The sequence below is a fragment of the Tursiops truncatus genome, chromosome 2 (genome assembly GCF_011762595.2).
Source record: "Tursiops truncatus isolate mTurTru1 chromosome 2, mTurTru1.mat.Y, whole genome shotgun sequence".
Taxonomy (NCBI): Eukaryota; Metazoa; Chordata; class Mammalia; order Artiodactyla; family Delphinidae; genus Tursiops; species Tursiops truncatus.
The window spans coordinates 37,672,093-37,698,083 of record NC_047035.1 but is presented as its reverse complement, the minus strand read 5'-3'; the positions used below and the strand labels follow the sequence as shown (position 1 = coordinate 37,698,083).

Below are 25,991 nucleotides of genomic sequence, written 5' to 3'. Positions count from 1 at the left end.
TGGGTAAATGATAATTTTCTTCCTTTCTGGTAATGTGGAAGATTTATGATCTCCTTTTTAAAAATTTCTTACGGCTTAACAGATGCTTTTTAACTTTAAATAGTGTACCTAAATTGCTGCTTTTTGAATTATCAACTTAAAAAATGAAACCATATCATGTGTAGTAATTTAATTTACATATACATACATTCTTTCACTCGACAAGTGTAGTAATTTAATTTACATACACATACATTCATTCTTTCATTTGACAAGTATTGACTAAGTGCCTTCTACTTGTGAGGTATTATTCTAGGAGCAAGGAACCCAGTGACCGACCAAAACAAATCCTTGCTCTTTAGAATTTATGTTCTTTGCCTGTCTAATCTAGAAGGATGCACAGGAAATTGTTAATTAACGTCGTCTCTGGGGAAGGAAAATGGGTGTATGGGGAAAGTTAAGATTAACTTTGAATTCTGTTACTGTTTATAAAACATGTTTTATGAGGATTATATATTACTTCCTAATACTAATAATGATTAAAAAAAAAAAAAGACCCAACAAAGTATTGTGGTAGGCCAGAGCCAGAAGAGATTATTTCTGTTTCACAAAGGGGACATTTGAACAGGATTTGTCTTATTTTAACAAACGTTGATCGAATGCCCCCCATGTGCATTGTGCTGGGTGCTGGGGTTTCTGTGAATGCAGAGGGATGCGGGAGGATTAGCCAGTCCAGAGGGTACATAGCATGTTGATTCAGAAAAGAGAGCAACTTAACTGGGGAGCTGCATATATTCTAGTTTGGCTAGAGAAGTAGGATGTAAGTGGGGAAGTCATGGGGGATGAGTCAGGAAAAAGTTGATTGGAGTCAAATTCTGAGTGACCTAGAATGTTAGGCTAAGAATCTATAATTTATTCATTAAGGAATTAGGAAGTGATCAAAAGATTTTAATGAGGAGAGTGAAAGATCCAAGTAATAAATCTGGTGCCATGTGCAATAAACCTGTTATCAATAACCCAGCAATAGAAAGGGAAGAAGGGAAATTCCTGGATAGAGAAGGTTGCAAAGCCTCCTTGGTGACCTCATGAACATTCTTGGAGAAGCCACATTGGAAGAATTTGTTGCTGTGTTTAAGTGAAAATGTCAATTAGAGATTCTCATGCCTGGGTAACTGCCTTTGAACTCTTACTACCAGGGAGGACTGCTGGAGTCAACATTTTAGATGAACTTTTGTGGAGACTGGACCTTGCTGAGACACAGTGGCCTTGGTAGTTTAATAATGAGATTTATAATGAACTTAAAATCTACACTCTTTAATTGAGCTTAACTCAATTTGTTTTCATTTAAGTTCCCTTCCAGCTAAGGATATGAGTTGCCAGCTCACAAAAGGCAGATTGAATAAGAACAAAGTCAGAGATTAAATGTATTTTTATGGTAATGACACCTAGAGAAAACCTTTTCCTTCTATGCCTTTCTGAAACTCAGCCAGATATTTTCCAAGAATGATAATCTAGGATAGCCATATGGGCCTGAATGAAATTCACTGACTACATTTTCCTGCATTTTATATATTTCTTATTTGCCTTAAAAATCAGAATAGAGAATTTCTCATTCTCTATTCCTTGGCATTTTAAGAAACTCATCCTTATGATAGATTTTATTATTTTCTGTCTGCTTTTGTCTTTTTCTGTCCCTGATGTCTGCTGATTAAATGGTCTTTTTCTCATTACTCAGCCATAAGAAAAGAGTGAAATAATGCTATTTGCAGCAACATGGTTGGACCTGGAGATTATCATAAAAAGTGAAGTAAGTCAGACAGAGAAAGACAAATTTCATATAATATCACTTAAATGTGGAATCTAAGAAATGGTACAAATGAACTTATTTACAAAACAGAAACAGACTCACAGACTTAGAAAACAAACTTATGATTACCAAAGGGGAAAGGTGGGGAGAGAGGGATAAATTAGGAGGTTGGCATTAACAGATACATACTACTATATATAAAATAGATAATCAACAGGGACCTACTGTATAGCACAGGGGAACTCTACACCATACTCTGTAATTGCCTATATGGGAAAAGAATCTGAAAAACAACAGATATTTGTGTATGTATAACTGAATCACTTTGCTGCACACCTGAAACTAACACAACATTGTAAATCAGCTATATTCCGGGGCTTCCCTGGTGGCGCAGTGGTTGAGAATCTGCCTGCTAATGCAGGGGACACAGGTTCGAGCCCTGGTCTGGGAGAATCCCACATGATGGGGAGCAACTGGGCCCGTGAGCCACAACTACTGAGCCTGCGCGTCTGGAGCCTGTGCTCCGCAACAAGAGAGGCCGCGATTGTGAGAGGCCCGTGCACGGCGATGGAGAGTGGCCCCCACTTGCCACAACTAGAGAAAGCCCTCGCACAGAAACGAGGACCCAACACAGCAAAAATAATTAATTAATAAACTCGTACCCCCAACGTCTTAAAAAAATAAAAATTAAATAAACAAACAAATAAATAAATAAAAGATCCTATTCTCTTTATGTCATTTTGAGAAGAGTTTTATTAGTTCATTAGAAAGTTACTCTGGAAATTAAAAAATAAAACCCAACATTAAAAAAAAATCTCACCCACTCAAATTAAGTTGCTTTAAAGCATGTGGCTCTCAATTATTTTTTCCCCAATGGGTCAGCCTTTGAAAAGAACAAAAGGTTACTTATCCTGCCATAGGGGGAGCTATTTGGCTCTGGTTCCTGTTGAATTAATACCACTTTTCAGGGATAAGGCAGTATGAGAATGGGAGAAAAGTGTGTCAAGGGATAAGTGACATGGCACAGACGAAACCATTTAATTGAGTAGTCATAAAGGTGTTTAATTGCACCTGGGAAGTCTTTGTCTGCTGTTAGCAAGGGTCCTCGTTGCATTTGAAGGGTTATGATTTCCAGGATGAAGAGGTAGACAATGTGTTAGTTAAAAGCCATGAAATTTAAAAACCTTTTCCTGAGGGTTTCATTTGCTAACTGGAGAGTTCGGGTCGGGATTTGTTCTGCCTGCTCCTCTTATTGTTTTTCCCCTTGTTTCTATTAGATTTTAATCAACTTAGGACAGGGATAACTTAAGGTTTTCATTGGAAATTTTTGGTTATTTTAAATATGTGTCCCTATCAGAGGTCAGTCCAACCTATGTGAGACTAGGTGCTCCAAGTTGAGCAGTCCATATAGAGCCCTCATATGCTGCCTGTTTTCTCAGCCTAGGAAAGTTCACAGTCCTCAGTTTGCGCAGTACCAAGACCCCTTTTGTCCAGCATCACATGGAAATGATCATGTGATCCCTCATCTTCCTTGGAAATAGTTCAGAATGACTGAGGTTTCCAGGTGGATGTGCAATACTCAAACTCCTTGGGCACACAGTGCTCCTTTACATTCCTTTTTGTGCCAGCATTTCACCCCCTCTATGGTCATTCCTTTCTCCCACAATAATTCCCCTAACGTTACTGTAGACTCTCTGTCCTGGACCTGGTAGTATTCCTGGTTAGTTTCTTCTCCATACTTTACACCTAGAAAGAAAAAAAAATCTCTCTTGGCTCCTTAAGGATAAAGAAGAGAGCCCGCGGTCTTCCCTGGTGGCACAGTGGTTGAGAGTCCGCCTGCCGATGCAGGGGACGCGGGTTCGTGCCCCGGTCCGGGAAGATCCCACATGCCGCGGAGCGGCTGGGCCTGTGAGCCATGTCCACTGAGCCTGCACATCCGGAGCCTGTGCTCCGCAATGGGAGAGGCCACAACAGTGAGAGGCCCACGTACCGCAAAAAAAAAAAAAAAAAAAAAAAAAAAAGAGAGCCCTCTTTGTTTGTTTTCCTTGTTGTTTGTTTTGTTTTTTGTTTTGAATTTCTGCTTTTTTGTAATAATGAAATAGTCCCTTCCTGCTTATACACGTGGCCTCGATTAATGTACTTTGTGCGCATGTAACTTGATCCTGGAAACATAAAAACTTGTTCTCTAGTTTTCTCTATGGAGGAACAAAGTTAGCTCTCAACACATTTTTTGGTAAGCGTCAGTACATGTTTAAAATTTATTGTCTTATCATCTGCTGATTCTAGGGAAACAAACAATGAAAACATTTTGAATTATAGGACAAAATTATGGTTCTTTATAATTCTTTTTTAAAAAATTTTATTTATTTATTTATTTTTGGCTGCCTTGGATCTTCATTGGGGTGCAAGAGCTTTCTCTAGCTGTGGCGAGCGGGGGCTACTCTTCATTTTGGTGCACGAGCTTCTCATTGCGGTGGCTTCTCTTGTTGTGGAGCACGGGCTCTAGGCACGCGGGCTTCAGTAGTTGTGGCACGTGGGCTTAGTTGCTCCGCGGTATGTGGGATCTTCCCGGACTGGGGCACGAACCTGTGTCCCCTGCATCTGCAGGCGGACTCTCAACCACTGCGCCACCAGGGAAGCCCCCTGAATATATTTTGAAGGTGGACGTAAGAGGATTTCCCGAGGCATTGGACATGAAGTGTGAGAGAAAGAGAGAAGCCAACCTGTGATGGAGGAGGAAGACAGAGAGTATAGGGGCCTGCAAGCAGAAGGAGAGAGTGATTATCTGTACTGAATGCTGCTGATTGCTCCAGAAAGATGAAGACTGAGAATCGATCATTGGTTTTAGTGGGGGCTGGGGGGGTCGTTGATGAACTCGATTCATGGTGACCTTGATGAAAGAGTAGTTTCAGCGGAATGGTAAGGGTATGATTGGTGTGGGTTCAGTTAAGAGAGAAGGAGGAGGGGACCTGGAGACCAGGAACATAGACAAATCTATTTGAGGAGTTTTGCCACAATGGACCTGTACCTGATGGGGTCAAGAGAGGGTTGTTTTTTGTTTTTAGTTTTAGATGGGCGAATTAATAGCATGGATCAGTACTAATGGGAATAGTCTCGGGTGGGGGAGAGGATAATACAGGAGAGAAAGGAGTAAAAGGTCCTGGAGTAGCTCCAAAGGGATGAGACCTGGTGAATGAGGGAAGGAAGGGATTGGCTTTAGGTCTGAGCAAGGCTGGCTCACCCATGCTAACAGGCAGGAGGCAGAGCCTTTTGATAGGTTACTAGACAAGGGAGTAGATGATCCCTAAGTGTCCTGGGGAAGCAAGGTCTCAGCTGAGAGTAAGGATGGGAGGGGAGGCGTTGGGAGTTTGAGAAAGAAGGAGAGGGTGTGAAATTGCTGTCTAGAGGAGTGGGAGAGGGCAGTGTATTATGATTTCCAGGCAGCATTGAGGGCCTACTTGGCGGTCACGATGAGACTGGTCAGCAGTTACGGATTTCCTTCCAGCCACATTCAGCAGCATGCGTGCAGGTATGAGTGAGCAGAGAGTGGTGATGAAGAGCACACAGCAGAATGAGAGGTGCAAGGGAATGTTTGTAATAACTGATCGTGGAATTTACAATGGATAAGGATGAAAGGAAGGAGACCAAGGGGGCGAGGGACAGTGTAAAACTGGCAGAATTGATGGCTTGGAGTTGCTGATGGACTCCAAGGATTGTTGGAGTTGAGACACTAGTGAGAATGAACTGAAAAGATAAGGAATGATGTTCAGAGATGGGGATGCATGAACTCAAGATCATGAGTTGTAGTTATTAGTAATGACAAGGTCAGGGTATAACCATGACAGTGAGTGGTTGAGGCAGAGCAGAAGACACATTTATTGGAGAAGAATTCAAGAAACAGAGAGGCCAGAAGGTTGGAAGTTTCACCAGTATGTGTATTGAAATTACGACAAATTAGGGGTCACATTGGAAAGAGCAACAGTGGGGAAGGAACTAAAACCTTTGAGAAATGATGAGGAATGACAGAGGTAAGTAGATGACTGTAATAGTGGGGACTGTCTGATGCCATGAGAGTTAAAGCTGGAGCATTTCAGGGACAAAGAGAGTGGAAAATGATCTGGAAGTAGCAGCGAAGAGCAAGGAACTAGTGGTCCAAGGTCTGTAAGAGAAAGCAATGCTGTCACTTGGGAGGGCTGTGGGGGAAGCAGAGTTCTGGGTTAGGGCGGAGGTTCAATTAGAGCAGAAAGGTGAAGAGGGTAGTGGGCACATAGGGGATTTCGCTGATGGTCTATTATGGATTTCAGCATCAGTGAAGGGTTTCAGGAGTTAAGGAGAGGTGGGAGATGAGAAAAATTGGGGGACGTGCAGAGTCTTTTGGAAATTAGAGGGAGAACGGAGGGGGACCTGAGTGTGTGAACTGTGTGTGTGTGTGAGGGGCAAAGGCACAGTGAGATGAGATCTGGTGAGCCCGCGGTAGGTGGTGGGAACAAGGCTGTAAGCATTAGGCACAGGGAGGAGTGGGTGTCTGGATTGCTCTCACCCCTGTCCAGTAGGATGAGGAGATCTGGGGAAATGGAAAGACAGTCCTGTGTGCAGGGGAACCCCTGGCCTCAGGGCTGAGGGTGTCTGCTGGAGCCGAGGGGCTAGAGGTGAGGGGAAGAATGGTGTCGGGATGGAGCTCTCTCCTGCCCTGGGGAGGAAGGAAGGATCCACACTGAGTGTTCTGATCTTTCCCTGGACTCCTGCCTGGTTAGTAAGAGTGAGAGCTAGCACTTCTGTGTTTCCTTGGTGCAAGGGTCTGTTCACTTTGAGTGAACCACTAACAGTCTCTAGCGGTGAGTGCTTCTCACCTTATTCCACGAGGAACCTGCCCCACGTCACACAGCTACTCAGTAACACAGGCAGGATTTGAACTCAGGTCTCTCTGATTCTAATTGCAGCTGATTGACAGTTAATTCAGTGACAATATATTCTTCATGATAAATGTCAAGACTAAACTGCCGCAACTTTATGAGCCCTTTGAAATGTATTCAGATGTTCTGGGTTTATCTGAAGTACCGTGTGGTGTTGGTTTAGACTGCAAGTCCATTTGGATTAGAAACCCTTTTTTTTTTCTTCACAGGTCCTTGTACAGCACTGTCAAGGTCGTGTAGGGGCTAATTCTTTTGTCGGTAAAATATTAAAAACCGCTGTCTCTTGCAGTTAAACGGTGGCTTTGAGAAATATCTTATTTCAACGTGCTATATTTCCAAAACACTTCTTGGACAAACACCTGAGATTTAAACTAAGTCCTAGAACGTATATAAGATTGTGAGATACACACACGTACCCAGAGTGACAGACCTTTGAAACGTTGATTTGTTCAAATGGTTTCTGAGGCTTCTCGTTTTCTAACTGCTATTGTCCTTTTTAAATAGCTGAACAGGAAGACACTCAGAAGAAAACCTTCACGTGCTGGGTAAACTCACAGTTGGCAAAGGTGAGGAAAAAGAGAGCAAATCAAGCTATAAATATATATTTAAGTGATTCCTCCTGTTCCCTCAGTTTTGGTCCCCAAAATGGCACTGGTGACATGTAAAAGGTTGAAAAAATGTGCTGCATGTCACCTTGATCTTGTTTTGATGTATCTGTTATTCTTTTCCAACACGAAAAGGGGGCATTTTTGTTAAGGATATGGGAGACAGTGCTAGAAAATATTTAAAGCAGTAACATCTCTTTTATCAAATGAAATTGTAAGAAGTCATATATGTTGAGTGTTATGTTAGACACTGTTGTAAGTACTTTAAATGTACTGACCACTCGTTATGTTTCAGTGACTTCACAACATCCTGAGACAGATAGTATTGTTTGTGTTTAGAGAACAAGGAAACTAAGGTACAGAGACGTTGTCTGACTTCTCCAAGGTCCCACAGCTTACAAGTGATCGTGCTGGGATGCAAACCCAGGCAGTCTGGACCCAGAGGCCTTGATCTTAATCTCTGTGCTATCCTGGCCTTCAGTGATCCAGGTGCCCGGAATAACCTAGATACAAAATGAGTGAGCCTCTTCACCCAGGCTACCCATCCGAGCACAGTGCTTGTCATTCTAAAAAGAGGAAATTCATTAACAGGTTACTCTGGACATGTAATCTCCCCAAAGGGGTCACTATTGGCTGATTCTGAGCGTCATGAATGCCACTCCACTGCACAAGTTTTAAGCCCTCAGTGAAAGCTGAAAGAGTGTTGTGTCACTGGAAATTTGCTGTGAGATAAATTCACTACTTTCCTTAGCATGTTTTGATATGGAACTTTGTGTGTTTTCTACATTCTGTTAATTAAGAAGAAAATCACTACTGAATCTTAGCTTGTGCAAAGATGCAAAAGCACATTTATGAGATTCTTAAAAGTTATCGTGTTTTTGGACCAAAGTTTCAATGATTACTTTTCTTGTGACCTTTTGTAGCACACCCCTCCCTCAGTTGTATCGGACCTATTCGCAGACATTAAAAAGGGGCATGTCCTCCTGGACCTGCTGGAAGTACTCTCAGGACAACAGTTGGTAAGCTTTTAAAACAACATTAAGAAATTTTGTGGATTAAAAAAAAAAAATCACATTTGTGAGTAATATATTTTGCTTGAATTTCATAGCCTCGAGATAAAGGATCTAATACATTCCAGTGTAGAAGCAATATAGAACATGCCCTGAGATTCCTAAAAAACCGATCAGTGAGTATGAAATTCACATGAAAATTCATTGGGGAGATAAATGCTGTGAAATATTTTCTCCTTTTAACATGCATTTCTTTTTTTTCCAGATCAAACTAATAAACATTCACGTTACCGATATTATAGATGGAAACCCATCCATTATTCTTGGCCTAATTTGGACAATTATACTGCACTTTCATGTAAGTAGTTTGATGATATGAAAAGTATTCCTGTTCTAATTACCACAGTATGAAATAAGTGTAATGCAATAAGTGTGACTTGATGCTAGAGCTTCTTCCAGAAATAGGACCCTCTGGAAGTCTTGTCAGGTGGAAAATATATAGCAGACCCTTTGCCACTTATGTTATTCTTCAATTGAAACTTGAATGCTGAATTATCATGATATCCTGAAATATCCATGGTATCAGCACCAGTCTGAATAGAACTTGCCATGGTAAATTTTTGCTTATTGTTTATTTACTCTGTCAGAAGAGAGAATAGGAAGCTTCTGGAGTAAATTCTTGAAAATTAACCCATTAAACTTGGTTAAATCTCCCTATTTTTGAGGTCCCTTGTCTAATCTAATAATCCTGCAACATCTAGCTCTGTCCCAAGACTGACTCATAGCTTTCATTTCATTCCACAAATATTTTTGAGCACCTACTTTGTGCTAGCTGTTGTGCTGGGACAGTAAGAAAATAATAGGGGGCACTTCCCTGGTGGCACAGTGGTTAAGTATCCACCTGCCAATGTAGGGGACACGGGTTCAATCCCTGGTCTGGAAGATCCCACATGCCGTGGAGCAACTAAGCCCGTGCGCCACAACTACTGAGCCTGTGCTCTAGAGCCCGTGCGCTGTAACTGCTGAGCCCCACACGCTGCAGCTAATGAAGCCTTCGCACTCTGGGCCCTGTGTGCCGCAACTACTGAGCCCATGTGCTGAAACTACTGAAGCGCACACACCTAGAGCCCGTGCTCTGCAACAAGAGAAGCCACTGAAAAGAGAAGCCCGTGCACTGCAACGAAGAGTAGCCCTCGCTCACTGCAACTAGAGAAAGCCCGCACACAGCAATGAAGACCCAACACAGCCAAAAAAAACAAAAAGAAAGAAAGAAAATAACAGGGAATAAGTAGGTTATAGTCCTGACTTTATGACACTTATGGCTGATAAATACATTCTTTCAGGCCTGGGATTTTGAATTAGTGCGTATTTTCTGTAGCTACTTAAAAACTTATATGTTCAGGGGCTTCCCTGGTGGCACAGTGGTTGAGAGTCCGCCTGCCGATGCAGGGGACACGGGTTTGTGCCCCGGTCTGGGAAGATCCCGCATGCCGCGGAGCAACTAAGCCCATTCGCCACAACTACTGAGCCTGCGCTCTAGAGCCCGCGAGCCACAACTACTGAACCCGCATGTGACAACTACTGAAGCCCACGTGCCTAGAGCCCGTGCTCCACAACAAGAGAAGCCACTGCAATGAGAAGCCTGCGCGCCTAAATGAAGAGTAGCGCCCGCTCGCTGCAGCTAGAGAAAGCCCGCAGGCAGCAACGAAGACCCAACACAGCCAAAAATAAATAAAATAAATAAATTAAAAAAAAAAGAATCAATTTAAAGTTTTGTTTTAATATTGTAAATAAACTTTTGTCAAAAGTATACAACGCACAGAGAAAACTGCACAAATCTTAAATGTAGAGCTTGATGAATTTTTGGAAATTAAACACATCCACGTAACCACCATTTAACTGAAGATAAGATGATAGAATATTGCCAGCATCCCAGAGCCCCCAGGTCTTTCTCCCAGTCACTGCCCTCCTTCCCTAAAGATAACCGCTACTTTGATCTTTATCATTGGTTAGTTTAGCATTTTAAACTCCATATAAACAGAATTATAACTGAATTATTTTGCATACACTATATAATAGTCTTTTCTACCTGACTTATTTCACTTAACATCATGTCTGTGAGATTCATCCTCTTGAGGCAGGTATCAGTGGGTCTTTCTTTTCCATTGCTGTATATGAATATACCATTGCATGAATATACCAGAACTTATTTACCATTCTACTGTTGACGGACATTTCTTTTGCTGCCAATTTTAAGCTCTTATGAATAAAGCTGCTAAAAACATTCTTGTATATGCCCTTTGGTGGTACAAGCCCTTACTTCTGTTGCATATTTATCTAGGACTGGAACTGCTGGGCTGCAGGGCATGTGATCTCCAGCTTTAGTAGATACTGCCAAACAGTTTTTCAAACTTGTTGTGATTTACACTGTTACCAGAGTTTAAGAGTTGCTTGCTCCAATCCTTGCTAATACTTGGCATTAAAAACTTTTATTTTAGCTATGCTGTTGTGTATAATGATTTTTAGAAGTTTTAAAATGTATTCTGGGTACAAGTCCTTTGTTGGGTATATATAAATTGCAAATATCTTCTCTGACTCTGTGGCTTGCTTTCTCAAATCTTTAATGAACAGACATTCATAATTTTAATGTAGTTCACATTTATCAGCTTCTTTTTTTTTTTGGTGGCTAGTACTTTTTATGTCCTTTAAAGAATCCTTTCCCTTTGCCAGTACCATGGAGATATTCTCTTATGTTATTTTCTAGAATAGTTCTGTCCAATAGGACTTTCTGCAGTGATGGAAATGTTCTGTACCTGCACTGGACAGAACAGTAGCCACTAGCCACTTGTGGCTATTGAACACTTGACATGTGACTAGTATGACTGAGGAACTAAATTTTAAAGTTTACTTAATTTAAATTTAAATAGCCACATGTGGCTAGCGGCTATCATATTGGACAGCACATTTCTAAAAGCTTAATCATTTCACAGTTTACTTTTAGCTCTACAATCTTTCAAGAATGAATTGATTTGTTTGAGTATGTTATGTTAAGGCAATTAAGTTTTTTTTTTCCATATGGCTATCCAGTTGATCCAACACTAATAGTTGAAGAGACCATCATTTTCCTACTGCACTGTAGTATCACCTTCATAAATCGAGCAGTCATATAGGTATGGCTCCATTTTCAGATTGTCTGTTCTGTCCCATTATTTATCCTTGTACCAATACTATACTACATTAATTTCTGTAGCTGTACAGTCAGTCTTGATATCCGATATTGTGGTTTTCCAGCTCGTTCTTCAAGATTATCTTGGCTTCTTTGCTCTTTGTATTTCCGTGTATATATTTTTTTGAGATGTAGTTGACATATACCATTGTGTAAGCTTAAGGTAGATAACATGTTGATTTGATAGTCATACAAATTTTATAAGTAACTTGTTAATTTACACACACGTAACCTGTTGGAATTTTAATGAGGATTGATTGAATGTATAGAATCATTTGGAAAAAGCTGACATCTTTTAAATAATGCATCTTTTTTTTTTTTTGCGGTATGCGGGCCTCTCACTGTTGTGGCCTCTCCCGTTGCGGAGCACAGGCTCCGGACGCGCAGGCTCAGCAGCCATGGCTCACGGGCCCAGCCGCTCTGCGGCATGTGGGATCTTCCCGGGCCGGGGCACGAACCCGTGTCCCCTGCATCGGCAGGCGGACTCTCAACCACTGCGCCACCAGGGAAGCCCCTAAATAATGCATCTTTTAACCCATGAATATAACATTTTCATTTTTGTTCTGTTCAAAATATTTTCAAATTTTCATTATGATTTCTCATTTGACCCATGGGCTCTATCACAATCTATGGCTTAATTTCCAAATATTTGGAGGTTTGTTATGTCTTCACTAGTACTGATTTCTAGCTCAATTTCAGTGTGGTTGGAAAATATAATCTGAATTATTTCAGTCCTTCAAAATTGCTGTGGCTTGCTTTATGGCTCAGCATGGTCAATTTTGGTAAATATTCTATATGCACTGGGAAAGAATGTTGATTCTGCCATTTTAGGTGCAATGGGGTATGTCAACCAGATCAAATTTGTTCATTGTATTGGTCACACCTACTATTATTGGTTATCTGGTGAGTCTGTCAATCATTGAAAGAAGTGTACATCTTTCAATAATACTTCTATTATATTTCTGGATTTATCTTTTTATTTTGTTTTGTTGTTTTGTTTTGTTTTGTTTGCGGTACGCGGGCCTCTCACTGTTGTGGCCCCTCCCGCCGCGGAGCACAGGCTCCAGATGCGCAGACCCAGCGGCCATGGCTCACAGGCCCAGCCGCTCCGCGGCATGCGGGATCCTCCCGGACCAGAGCATGAACCCGTGTCCCCTGCATCGGCAGGCAGACACCCAACCACTGCACCACCAGGGAAGCCCCTCAGTTCAGTTTTGATGGACGGAGGTGGAGCACCAGTGAAGTGCTCTATAAGCATGCTGCGGGGGGCGAATGGATGCCTGCCCTTGATGTGGAGCGCCGTATGCTTGGGTTAGAGCAAGTCCCCAAAGCCAATGTGTAGCCCCAGATGGCCAATGCCGTTATTCAAAGGTTTGCCCAGAGCTCATTTCACCCTGAGTAAACTGTCACTGTTATACGATAATTTTTAGGTCTTGTTCTGGCTGAAGGTTTTGCCTCAATGCTGCTAACCTATGATTCCACACACGTTAACGATTATTATGTCTTCCTTAGATTGAGGAGCTTGCCCGGACTCTTTCTTGCAATTACAATCAGCCTTCCCTGGACAGTGTGAGTGTGGTCGACTCATCTCCTACCTCAAGTCCTCCAGCTAAGAAATGCTCCAAAGTCCAGGCAAGATGGCAGATGTCTGCAAAGAAGGCTCTTCTCCAGTGGGCTCAGGAGCAATGTGCCATGTAAGTAGTTTGCTCCACCAGAGGAGACACACAGGGCAGCTGTACCCACCAACGCAACCTTACCGACCTCCAGGTCTGAAAATCAGGCCAAATAGGAGTAACACCCACCTGAACACTTCCCTGTCATAAAAAGAAAAGGCTTACTCTCCCCCTTCCTCTCACACTGAATCTTCCACACGTGGACCTCTGTGAGCTCAGCCACACTTGGTTTTGAAGACCGGAAGGTGGTGTCATCTGGGTAACTTCCCTCCCTCCCACTGCCATGTATAGGTGGTCTATTACTGTGTGCAAATAAAGTAGTCTTCAAATATCTTTTTCTTTAGGCACAATTCCCCTATGCATCTGGAAGGTGGATTTAGATTCGAAAAGTTTTGCCATACTAGAAGCTCTTTAAAAGTCGGGACTCTATCTTAGTTGACTGTGTATTCCCTTAATTTTAGCCTAATATGTGTTCTTGGTAGGTGCTCCATAAATGTGTTGAGTGGATGAATGAAAAATGAGTGAATGAGTAGCCAGCTCATAAAATTATCCCTTGGAACTCTATAGGGTTGCATGAAGGACCATGGTCCCCATTGCTTAGAAACTCGTAGCTCAATTAGGAGACAAAGAAAGAAGAGAGTAGGTGTTTTAAAAAAAAGAGATGATAAAGGGAAGTTAATGCTTATAATTTCTTTTTTAATTTACTTTTTATTATTAATTGTTATTGGAGTATGGTTGCTTTACAATGTTATGTTAGCCTCCAATGCACAGCAAAATGAATCAGCCATACACATGTAGTTATGCCCTCACTTTTGGACTTCCCTCCCGTTTAGGTTACCACAGTGCACTCGGTAGAGTTCCCTGTGCTATACGGTATGTTCCCATCCGTTGTCTGTTTTATACATAGTGTCAATAATGTATACGTGTCAATCCCAGTCTCCCAATTCCTCCCACTATAATTTCTTTTTTACATAGGAAAATGTTTTCTGCTCTTGGGATACATTTACTTTTTCAATTTAGCCAACTGCTTGGATGGAGTTTAGGAAAATAAGGAATTAGGACGCAGGAGATCCGCCACAAAAAGACCTATAGAGTTCAAAAAGGCGTTCTTTGTCACATCATAGCATTGTCCAGATAAACAGGGGCGTAAACATGTTGCTAAGCCCTCTCAAATGTTGGGCTTCTGAGTAACTGCTTCTTAATGAAAGGCTAAGATGTTAATTTCTGTCTTACCTTTCTGTAGTTGTCATTCATCCTCTGTATTCTGTGAGGGGACACAAATATACATGCATATCTTCCAGGTTTTAAGTACATTAAATGAACTTTTTCTTGAATTTCCTGGAGATGGTTTTACTTCAGTTTCCTAAATTTTAAAATCCAAAATATAGCATGTGTGAAAATCATTATTACACCATATTCAGATTTGCTTCAAATCCTTTCAAAGTCCGTATATTTTACCAAGGTTTACCTTTTCCCCATGTCCGTCCTTATTTTTCAACTATAGAGCTTACGCTAAACGTATTAAGATGTAGTAGGTAATTCTTAAGTATTTCGTCAGGAGTTTATTGTAGTTTTGGCTGTCATTGGTGGTATTACTGGGTGACTTTTGTTGGAATATTCTGTGATTCTCTAGGGCTCAGATGTAAGGCTATGTTGTAAGAAATATGTGGTATTTTTTTTATTCCTGAAGGAGATGAATTGGGCCCCCATTTGTGATGTCTGCATGAGCCTAGACCCTACCAGTCACTCTGGAGCCAGTCCCGCCCTCTCCAAGGCCCGGCAGCAGCACATTCTGTGTGGCACTTGTTTTGGCCCCTCAGGGCAGAGCTGAGTTCCCAGCCTGGTGCTGTATGGAGCACGGTGCCTGCTGGTCGGCCCTGAGCCGACTCTGGCCCCCTTAGCGCTCTGGCGGGTCCGGCGCCGCTTTCAGCCCCACCGCCACCCCCATAGCCATCAATTTAGTTGAGTACTTACACGCGCACGCTGAAGCTGGAATACCAGGTTTTGAGTTCTGGCTCCCAGCACTTTCTAACTGGTAGGCTTAGACACTTAATCTCGTTGTGTTCAAGTTTCCTTAATCATAAAACGTGGACAATACTTAACACTTACTTCATAGGGTTATTATGTGCTTTACAAGAATTGTGTTTTTTTTTTTTTTTTCACATCTTTATTGGGGTATAATTGCTTTACAATGGTGTGTTAGTTTCTGCTTTATAACAAAGTGAATCAGTTATACATATACATATGTTCCCATATCTCTTCCCTCTTGCGTCTCCCTCCCTCAAGAATTGTGTTTTTTTTTTTTTTTTTTTTTTTTTATAACTTTATTTATTTATTTATTTTTGGCTGCGTTGGGTCTTCGTTGCTGCACGCCAGCTTTCTCTAGTTGCGGTGAGCGGGGGCTACTCTTCATTGCAGTGTGCAGGCTTCTCATTGCAGTGGCTTCTCTTGTGGCAGAGCATGGGCTCTAGGTGTGCAGACTTCAGCAGTTGTGTTTCCCGGGCTCTAGAGAGCGGGCTCAGTGGTTGTGGCACATGGGCTTAGTTGATCTGTGGCATGTGGGATCTTCCCGGGCCAGGGATTGAACCCATGTCCCCTGAATTGGCAGGCGGATTCTTAACCACTGCGCCACCAGGGAAGTCCCAAGAATTGTGTTTTTTTAAAAAAAAACATTTGCAACAGTTTCTGGACACAACGGGCACCATATAAGTGTTTGTTAAACGACACGAAAGTCACTGCCTACTATGTAGTTTGTCATAATCATAGTTTAGGCTTTTTTCCTAAGGGGTCCAGGAAAGCCCAGGTCATCTGAAGCAGATTATTTCTTGAGTAGCTTTTATCATGTATACTTTTGATATATACTTAAATTAGTCCATTGAATTTCCTTGTGTTTTTATGGGATATTAAAGGAAACTATAGTTGTTCTCGAATATTTCCCACACTTTGTAGGCTACTATATGCTTTTACAAAATATTCAGTGATCTCTTGTTGAACACAAATTGAGTGGTTTGAGATATATATGTTAAGCACCTTTTTATGTCAGGCACTGTTTGCAGGGTGGGTGAGTCTAACATGATGGGCAAGAAAGAAAGGGCCCCTGTTCTCAAGGGGCTTGCACCCTAGTGGGAGAGGCACATGAATAAATATGATAATTATAGTTGGCCGTAAAGTTAGGAAGGACTTATGATATGGTTGAGAATGTCAAGGATAGGAAGAGGGTGCCCTTATAGTAGGTGGTCATGGAGTGCCTTTCTTTTTCTAAAAAATTTTTATTGAAATATAGTTGATTTACAATGTTGTGTTAGTTTCAGATGTACAGCAAAGTAATTCAGTGATACATATATATATAATATGTATATTCTTTTTTTACATTCTCTTCCATTATAGGTTATTACAAGATATTGAGTATATGGTTCCCTGTGCTATACAGTAGGTCCTTGTTGGTTATCTATTTTACATATAGTAGTGTGTACGCCTTTCTGAGGAAGAGACCTTTGAGCTGAGACCTGAAGGAGAAGGCTTTAGGTGTATGAATCTCTGGGAGAAAGAGTGTCCAGGCAGAAGGATTAAAAAGGCTGTGGAGAAGCAGAAATGAAGCCAATGTTACTGCATGTTGGAAGGTGGAGATATTGAATAATATCCTCTGAACTGAGAAGGAACTTTAAGGCTGAAGAATGAAACAGGCAACTCCATAAAGTGCAGTTATGAAATTTATTGTGGGCAACTTATGGGCAGGATCAGGCAGACAGGGATCCAGAGGCATTCAGAGCTGTACTCCCTGCCCTCAAAAGGGGTACAGGGAGATTTAAAGGGGCCAAAGCTAAAGCAGAATCTGACTGTGAAGGGAGAAGTATGTCTGCACCAACAGGAACCAGGGGTTTTTCCTCTCCCTGGGGTCTCATGACCATTAACCATCTGTGTCAGCAAAAGGCATTCTTGCAGTTTTCATATCAGATGAAGGCAAGGGTAAAAGCTGATGGGGAACTTATCTGGCTTGGGCACATTCCTTGTGAGCAGGCTAAAGCTTGGTCATGCAGAGAGAACAGGCGGGTAGGACTGTGGGCCTAAGATGGAGCTGACAAAATGGAGTCAGTGTGGTCTAGCCACATACTGCAGCATTGTAAGAGAGGGGAGATGCAAAGATGGGAGAGGTAAGCGGGAAGCAAAGCTTGTCTGGCCTTGTGGGCCAGAGTGTGAGATGTTATTCTAAATATAATGACAAGAAATGATGGGTTTTCTTTAACGTTTTTATTGTGATAAAATATACGTAACAAAATTTACCACTTTAACAGTTTTTAAGAGTACAGTTCAGTGACATTAAGTACATTCACAGTTGTGTAACCATCACTGCTATCTGTCTGCAGAACTTTTTTCATCTTGCAAAACTGAAACTCTGTATCTGTTTAACACCTCCCCTCCCTATTCCTCCTTCCCCTCAGCCTTCCCCTGGCCACCAGAGGTCTACTTTCTTTATCAGTGAATTTCACTCTGTTTGGTACCTTAAGAGAGTGTAATCATTTAACATTTGTCCATTTGTGACTGGCTCATTTCATTCAGCATAATATCTTTAAGTTTCATCCTTGTTGTAGCATATCTCAGAATTTCCTTACTTTTTAGGGCTGAATGATATTTTATTGTATGAACACACCACATTTTGTTTATGCATTCATTCCTGATGGCCGGTTCTAAGCAGAGGAGTGACGAGGTCTATCTATCCAATGAACTATTGGCCACTGACTTGGCACAATGTATCATTTAATTGTTTCCAGTGAGAAATAAAATTAGTCCCTCTAGTGAAAGGAATTTAACCATTTGTAGAGGCCCAGCTTAGTCTTGAGCCAACGGATTGCTGAATGAAGAGCATTAAACTTGAGTGAGAATTGTCACGTGAAGGGCTCGTAAGACAGATTTCAGGTGCATTTCCAGAGTGTGATTCAGTGGACCTGGGGTTGGGCCTGAGAATTTGCATTTCGAGCACCTACAGCCACGTGACGCTGCTGCTGCCGGGGCCACGCTTTGAGAAGCAGTGCCCCGGAGTGTCGTGAGCCTCGTCACACTTGGCATTTTACTTTAATTTGACCCCATGGTTCAAATAAAATATTTTCCTAGAAGGATTGATTCGATTTATGTGATTGGCAGAAATTAGTTTTAATTCCTGATGAATAGAGTGGAGGTGCTCTGATATAGTCTTTTAGATAGTGTTTATCGTGTTTTTCTTCTTTCGTCATAGGTTTGAGTCTGTCAGTGTGACAGATTTTAAGGCAAGCTGGAGAAATGGGATGGCTTTTTTGGCTGTCATTCATGGCTTGCGACCAGACCTGATCGACATGAAGAGTGTCAAGCATAGATCCAACAGAGACAATCTGAAAGAGGCCTTCAGGATTGCAGAAAGAGAATTAAAAATCCCCAAAATGCTGGAACCAGAAGGTAAAGAAGCTTCTTTCTTTGTAAAGCAATGTCCAGTGTGAAGTGGATTTGAAAACAGTACCCACATATGAGCAAACATAACAGCATTATATTTTAGTCCTGAAGGGTTTAACTTTAAACCCTTTATTAAGTTTCATGAAATTAAGAATTCCTGCCAGTGAGTTAACCTCAGTAATTACAGGGAGGATGTCACAGCTGCAACCAATCGATGCTGTTTTGGGGAATAATTTTGAGTCTTTGTCTTAATTTTCTTTTATTGTGTTCTATATTTCGTCCTCCTTGATTCTATTATTCTTTTCTAAAATATCTCACGTAAGGTATTTCTTTGAGTGGTTTATCTATGTCCCCTTTCCTATTCCCTCCCCCTAGTTAAAGCTGAGCCTCTGTGAGGACAGAAACTGCTTTTTCTGTTTCTCTCTCTATGGCTGGCTCAGCTTTACCATTGATTGTGCTAAATCAGTTTTGTTGGATTGTTAGGGACTTCCCTGGTGGTCCAGTGGTTAAGATTGTGCGCTTCCAATGGGTGCAGGTTTGATCCTTTGTTGGGGGACTAAGATCCCACGTGCTGCACACCGCATGCCGCACGAAGTGGCCAAAATGATAATAATTCTGTTGGATTGTTAACAACATTAGCGAAATCCTAAATACTGGCTATATTCAAAGAGATAATTATCAGGTTATACTTTAACTTCATAAAATTAAGATTTAAATAATTCAATTCTTCTGGAAAAGAACTTTACTTTGGATTGTGTTGTTTCATAATTTACCCAAAGCTTGTTTAAAAAAACCCCCAAACCCAGTAAGGTCATAAAAAAGGCATGTAGGATTAGTGAAAGTTATAATGAACTAACAGGTCAAGAGATACAAATTCTAGTCTCAGCTCTACAACAGGGGTGTGTAGGTCAATGTTTAATGTTAGGCTCTCTGAAACAGTGTGTGTGTACATATACATGTCTATTATAAATTTTACAAACATAAATGATGTGTAGCACAGAGTTTACAAATAATAATAAAATATATGATACACTTTATTATAACTTCCGTATAGCCCCCAAATGCTTTCGTTGATTTTTGCCAAACTCTTGTATCAATCTGTAGCCAACTTAAGGTTGCAGTTGCTGAACCAGTGCAGTTCTGACATGCGTGTTGGTGGATAACTTCCTTTGCATTAATGAGTAAGTGTAACAGCAAAGAGGTATGTCAGAGCTGCACTTGTTCTTCTGTGATGTGAATGACTTCTTTGCTGGGAGAATACTGGAAGAATTCGATTTTTGTTCCACTCACAATTTGACAGCTATAGACAGGACACACTTTTAAGATTAACCTGCATTGTTAACAATATCTCCATCCTTTTCTTGGCACTCAACAGAACAGCAAATCAAGCCCTCATCTGCTGATTTTCTGTGGTATAAATCTTGCCACCAGTGTCAAGTCACTGAATACATTGGGAAAATAGGCACAGTAGCACACCATTATATATTATTTCTATCATACAGATACAATAGACATAACCTTAGAGGTGTGGATAGTAGTAAAATGCAGTGAAATACTTGGGAAGTGATGAGTTTTAAGTATTTATTACCTTTGTTTTAATATAATTTATGTAATTGTGCATTTATAGAATTTAAATTTTTTTTTTTTGCGGTACGTGGGCCTCTCACTGTTGCAGCCTCTCCCGTTGCGGAGCACAGGCTCCGGACGCGCAGGCTCAGCAGCATGGCTCACGGGCCCAGCCGCTCCGTGGCATGTGGAATCTTCCTGGACCGGGGTATGAACCCGTGTCCCCTGCATCGGCAGGCGGACTCTCAACCACTGTGCCACCAGGGAAGCCCCAGAATTTAACTTTTAATGCTGACTATGTTAAATTTTCATCAATTTCATAAGTCAATTGTTAAGCAATCAGCTCTCTCAAGCTGGTGTGAGCACACCACTGACTGATTGACTGTCGCTTTGTCACTTAACCTTTCTGGTTTTAAATAGCTGTATTGAGATATAATTCACATACCATACAGTTTACCTATTTAATTGTACAATTGAATGGTTTTTAGTATATTCACAGAATTTTGCCACCATCATCATCATCAAATTTAGAACATTTTCATGACCCCCCAGAATAAACCCCGAGCCCATTATCAGTCCCTCCCCATTTCCCCCATCCCCCATCCCCCATCCCCCTCCACAGCCCTAGGCAACCACTAATTTACTTTCTGTCTCTATAGATTTGCCAATTCTGGAAATTTAACATGAACGGAATCATACAATATGTGGTCTTTTGTGAGTGGGTTGTTTTTTTTTTTTTTTAAATAAATTTATTTATTTACTTTTGGCTGAGTTGGGTCTTTGTTGCTGCACGCGGGCTTTCCCTAGTTGCGTGAGCGGGAGCTGCTCTTCGTTGCGGTGCGCGGGCTTCCCACTGCGGTTACTTCTCTTTGTTGCAGAGCACGGGATCTAGGCATGTGGGCTTCAGTAGTTGTGGCACGCGGGCTCAGTAGTTGTGGCGCACGGGCTTAGTTGTTCCACAGCATGTGGGATCTTCCCAGACCAGGGTTCGATCCCATGTCCCCTGCAATGGCAGGTGGACTCTTAACCACTGCACCACCAGCGAAGTCCCTGGCTTCTTTAAATTAGCAGAATGTTCAAAGTTCATCCATGTTGCAGCATTTATTGTTAAAAATAATAACAAAATTTTTAGATATACTTTATTTTTTAGGACAGTTTTAGATTTATAGGAAAATTGGGAAGACAGTACAGTAGATTCCTACATACCCCACACCCAATTTTCCTTATTGTTAGCATCTTACATTAATGCATCTTATATTAATGAACCAGTATTGATATAATAAAATTCACATTTTCTTTGTTTTCCCCTATGCCCCTTTTCTCTTCAAGATCCCATCCAGGATACATTACATCTAGTCATCATGTCTCCTTGGGCTCCTCTTGACTGTGACAATTTCTCAGACCATTTTTTTTTGTTTTTGATGGCTTGACAGTTTTGAGTATTACTGGTCAGGTATTTTGTAGATGCTGGAATTTGTGTTATGCTTTTTCTCTTAATGCCAACTTGACATCACTGTTGATGTTGACGTTGATCGCCTGGCTGAGATAGTGTTTGTCAGGTTTCCCCACTGTGAAGTTACTCTTTGTTTCCCCCTTTCCATACTGTACTCTTTGGAGGGAAGTCACTATGCACAGCCCACACTTAGGAGAGTTACGCTCACTCTCCTTGAGGGATAAATTGTTTGGAATTCTGCACAGGAGATTTGTCTATTCTCCTCCATTTATTTACTTATCCAACTGTTTATTTGTATCCGTGTAGATTCATGGATTTTTTTTTATACTTTGGGTTATAATCCAATGCTACTTTGTTTATTTTATAGCTCAAATTAAAAAAAATCTTTTTTATACCTCCGAGTTTTGGCTATTGAGAGCTGTTTTAGTCGGCTCCTGTGCTCCTTTGACATATCATCAGTGTGGGGTTGGCTTGTTTGTTTTGGCACTACAAGATGCTCCAGGCTCATCTTGTATACTTCCTACTGTAGTCTTGGATCAACCATTCCTCCAAGAGCCCTGGTTCCTTTTACTGGAGAATGGTATTAGAAACCAAGATCTGGGTGCTAGGTGTGCTTGTTGCTACTGGTTTCTAGCCTTTTTGGACCTCAGTTGTTTTTATAAGAGTTAATTATGTGATATTCCCAAGTGCACAGTTAGCCTAATGATTCCATGTTTTGTATATCAGGTTTGTCATTAGTTTGGCTTCATGTTGCTTGTTAATAATTCTGCTTGTTTAACTTTCCCCCATCTCTGTTTTTTCTCCCTCCTTCCCTCCCCCTTTTTTTGTCCAAAAAGGAAAGAACCTTTTTGTCTTTTCATTATCTTTTCAAAATTTCTTCATTTTCCCCCCATGCTGTGCTCTATTCCCTATTTCTGTGATTTCTTTTAATACTTCTTTCATTGTGATTCACCAAGTCTTTATTATTATTGTAAACTATTTTCTCTATTTTAGTATGTGAAAATAACTAGGCAACTAGTGGAAAAGACAATTTAATGAAAACAAATTTCCACTTTATAAATGATTGCCCATAATTCATTTTACATAGCTTAAATAATAGCTCAAAAACATTAAATACATGATGATTTTTTCTTTTAAAGAGGGGGGGACCTTTTTTTTAGTTTTTATTTTTTTAATTAATTAATTTGGCAGCGTCAGGTCTTAGTTGCAGCATGCGGGATCTTCATTGTGGCATGCAGGATCTTTTATTGCAGTGTGCGGGCTTTTGCGGTGAGCAGGCTCTAGAGCATGCAGGCTCAGTAGTTGTGGGGCGCACGGGCTCAGTTGCCCTGAGGCATGTGGGATCTTAGTTCACCGATTGGGGATTGAACCTGCGTCCCCTGCATTGGAAGGCGTATTCTTAACCACTGGACCACCAGGGAAATCCCCATCATGATTATTTATGCAAACCAAATACCGCAGTTATACTTGAATAAGGGAATTATCTTTTGACACAATTTTGTTAACACATTTAATCATTATGCGTAGCCTCATATACAATGAGAAAATTTAAAAGAGAGATATCCAGCCAGTATCATTTTATGTATCTCTTGATATTTATACTTTTTTCAATAAAAGATAGAATAACTTAACTCTTAGGGATGCTTTCTTTTAAATCCCTACTCCCACCTCTTTATTGATGTGTTTAATGTGCTTACTGCCTTGGATTTTATCATTTGGTTATAGATTAGATTCAATTCCTCCCTCAACTGACTTAGAGCACTCACTGGGCCCAGCAAACATGCTTGCTAAAGCATGCATAGTGTGTTGTATTTGTTTATTTGTTTTTCTCCTAACTGCAAGCTCCTCAAGGGGCAGATAATGTCTTAAGGCATCTAGCATCTACTCAAGGGTCTAGCATCTACTTGCTGAATGAAGGGATGAAACATAAGCCCGTAAGGGCAAGGACTGAGTCTTACATATCCTGCTTGTGACCTGCATTTGTTGGCTCTCTATAAATATGTGTTGAATTGAATTTAACAGAATTAATAAATAAACACAGATTTCCTTGTCAATATCGTCATTGGTTGTTTTGGTGTCATAGCAAAAGACATCCCCAAATTATGTGTTCATTTTGTCTGTAATCTCTTCTTTGTGATTTTGTGATCTACTTAATTTATTATATGCCTGGAGAAGTCCTGTACTTAATGAATTTATAATATTTTTAACTTTGTTTAAATCAGCATTTTCCAAATTTATTTCACCATGGGCTCTTTTAATGCAAAACAAAGATTGGTCCATAGAAGGCTCTCAGTAAATGTATTTGCTCCACAAATGAATGAATAAAATCTTGTGGATGTCTTGAACAAATCTTCTATACAACATATACTTTTGGAAATGCTTTACTGCACAAATGCTGAGACCAATGTGTCAGGAGTGAATTCCAGTTGCTCTATGTTTCTGCATTCCTGGAGGACTTTCTGCACTGTGTCACCAGAAAGAGGAAGGCTTACCTTTCTCTTATCCACCCTCCCTGACTACTTATGCCCTCATGCATACAACATGTACAGTGACATTTTATTATTAGGAAACTGAGGCTGTGCGATACTCCTGCCAGGATTCAACCCAGCTCCATTTCACTCTAGATCTAAGCTCTTAACCACTGCATAACCTTGGTGCGAGGGTGAGTGAGCAGGGATTGCTTGGCTGGTTGACTACTTTGGTTCATTTCAAATTCATTTCAGTACTGTTCTTGAGTATTAATTATAGTAAATCACACCTATAGCTGATTGATAGTGTGGCATATCTTGCAGATGTGGATGTTGTTAATCCTGATGAAAAGTCAATCATGACCTATGTGGCACAGTTTCTGCAGTATTCAAAGGCTGCACCTGGGACTGGAGATAAAGCCCAGGTATGTCTTTATAAGTACAAATCAAGCTCATTCTTTTTGTACCCTACTAATAGTTTAATTTTTAGCATCGAGGCATAATTTGCACACAGAACTTAAATATACAGTTCAATGAGTTTTGGCAAATGCATACCTCATATAACCATACTTTAATCATGATGCAAAACATTTCTGTTACCCAGAATGTTCCGTTGTGCCTCTCTTCTGTCTGTACTCCTCCACCTGAAGCAACCAATATTCCAATTTCTTTCACTATAGATTAGTTTTGCTTGTTTTTTTAAAGTTAAAAGTGGTAGTTCATTAAACTTTGTTGAATTATCTAAAACAGCATTTAGATACGTACTATATAGGACAAATTAAGTTTAGCAGGCTTTTAAAGAAGTCTAGAGATATCGGATTTTTGTCTATTGTAATTTTTATCAGCTTTATTGAGATACAATTCATATACTGTAAATTAAATCATTTAAAATTTATGATCAATGGTTTTTAGTATGTTTACATAGTTGTGCAACCATCATCACAATCTAATTTTAGCATATTTCCATTTTACCTGTTCTTTAGTTTAGTATAAATGGAATCATATAATCCATATAAACAGAAGCATTGTGTTCCACTCTTAATCCTTGTTTGTTGAGATACTGTTGAATTACCATCAGACTGCCATTTGTTTATTCAGTTTTTTCCTTTGACTTTCAGTCAGTTACACAAAATATTGTGGGTGGAAATTTCTTAAAAATCACTGAGCTGAAAATAAACATTTTTTCTGCATCTATAAAGATAAATGAGCGCTGTGAGTTTAGTAAAATGTTTTTGAATATTATTTTAAAATTTAAACTACTTCCTCAGACATGTAAACATGTAGTCATATTATCACATTTGCTTTGACATAAAATTTAGGCCTATGTTTTTCCAACTGTTATGTTTGAGGCACCAAGCCAGATTGTTGCTGACTCTGGAAGAGAGACTCAAGCTGAGACACGGGCTTATAATGCACTTCACTTATTTCTGACCTGCTGAGGAGCTCCTCTTTTCTAATTAATTTTCCTATCAAAAAATAAAACTAAAAATTCAACTGTCCATGAAATCAGTTGCAAAAATATATAGAAAGCACTGTTGCTTAATAGAAAGAAAAAAGTAAAGGAAGGTTAAAGGAGAATGGAAATAAGATGCAATTTCTTTTGCTTTATCCTCCACCAGTAAAATTTGCCTCCAAATGTGTGCAAACTTACCGCCTAAACAGGAATCTAAAGAAGAAATAATTGTTGCCCAATTCCATAGGATAGCTTAACCAAAGCTTTTAGTAGTGTTATTTTTAGGATCTTTAAATTGTTCAAGGTATTTTTGATGTCAGTATATTTAGTAGATGTAAACATCTGTTAACCCATGTTTAGATTTATTGGAAAGCAGTATTCTGAAATGCCTACTATAAATAAATAATTTAGAATAAT

The 25,991-nt window shown here is 40.4% G+C and overlaps 1 protein-coding gene across 10 annotated transcripts in view; it reads left to right on the top strand.

Annotated features, from left to right (window-relative positions):
* Positions 1–25,991, top strand: part of SYNE2 (spectrin repeat containing nuclear envelope protein 2) — a 331,838-nt gene that overhangs the window by 75,255 nt on the left and 230,592 nt on the right. For all 10 annotated transcript variants that reach the window (XR_012329953.1, XM_019922908.3, XM_019922901.3 and 7 more), the window contains exons 3-9: positions 7,204–7,265; positions 8,228–8,323; positions 8,413–8,490; positions 8,580–8,672; positions 13,053–13,234; positions 18,444–18,640; positions 24,446–24,546. Coding sequence is in view for 9 of the 10 variants with exons in the window: in XM_019922908.3 (XP_019778467.2) it covers positions 7,204–7,265; positions 8,228–8,323; positions 8,413–8,490; positions 8,580–8,672; positions 13,053–13,234; positions 18,444–18,640; positions 24,446–24,546 (809 nt within the window). In the remaining variant the exon portion in view is untranslated. The remainder of the gene's footprint in view (positions 1–7,203; positions 7,266–8,227; positions 8,324–8,412; positions 8,491–8,579; positions 8,673–13,052; positions 13,235–18,443; positions 18,641–24,445; positions 24,547–25,991) is intronic.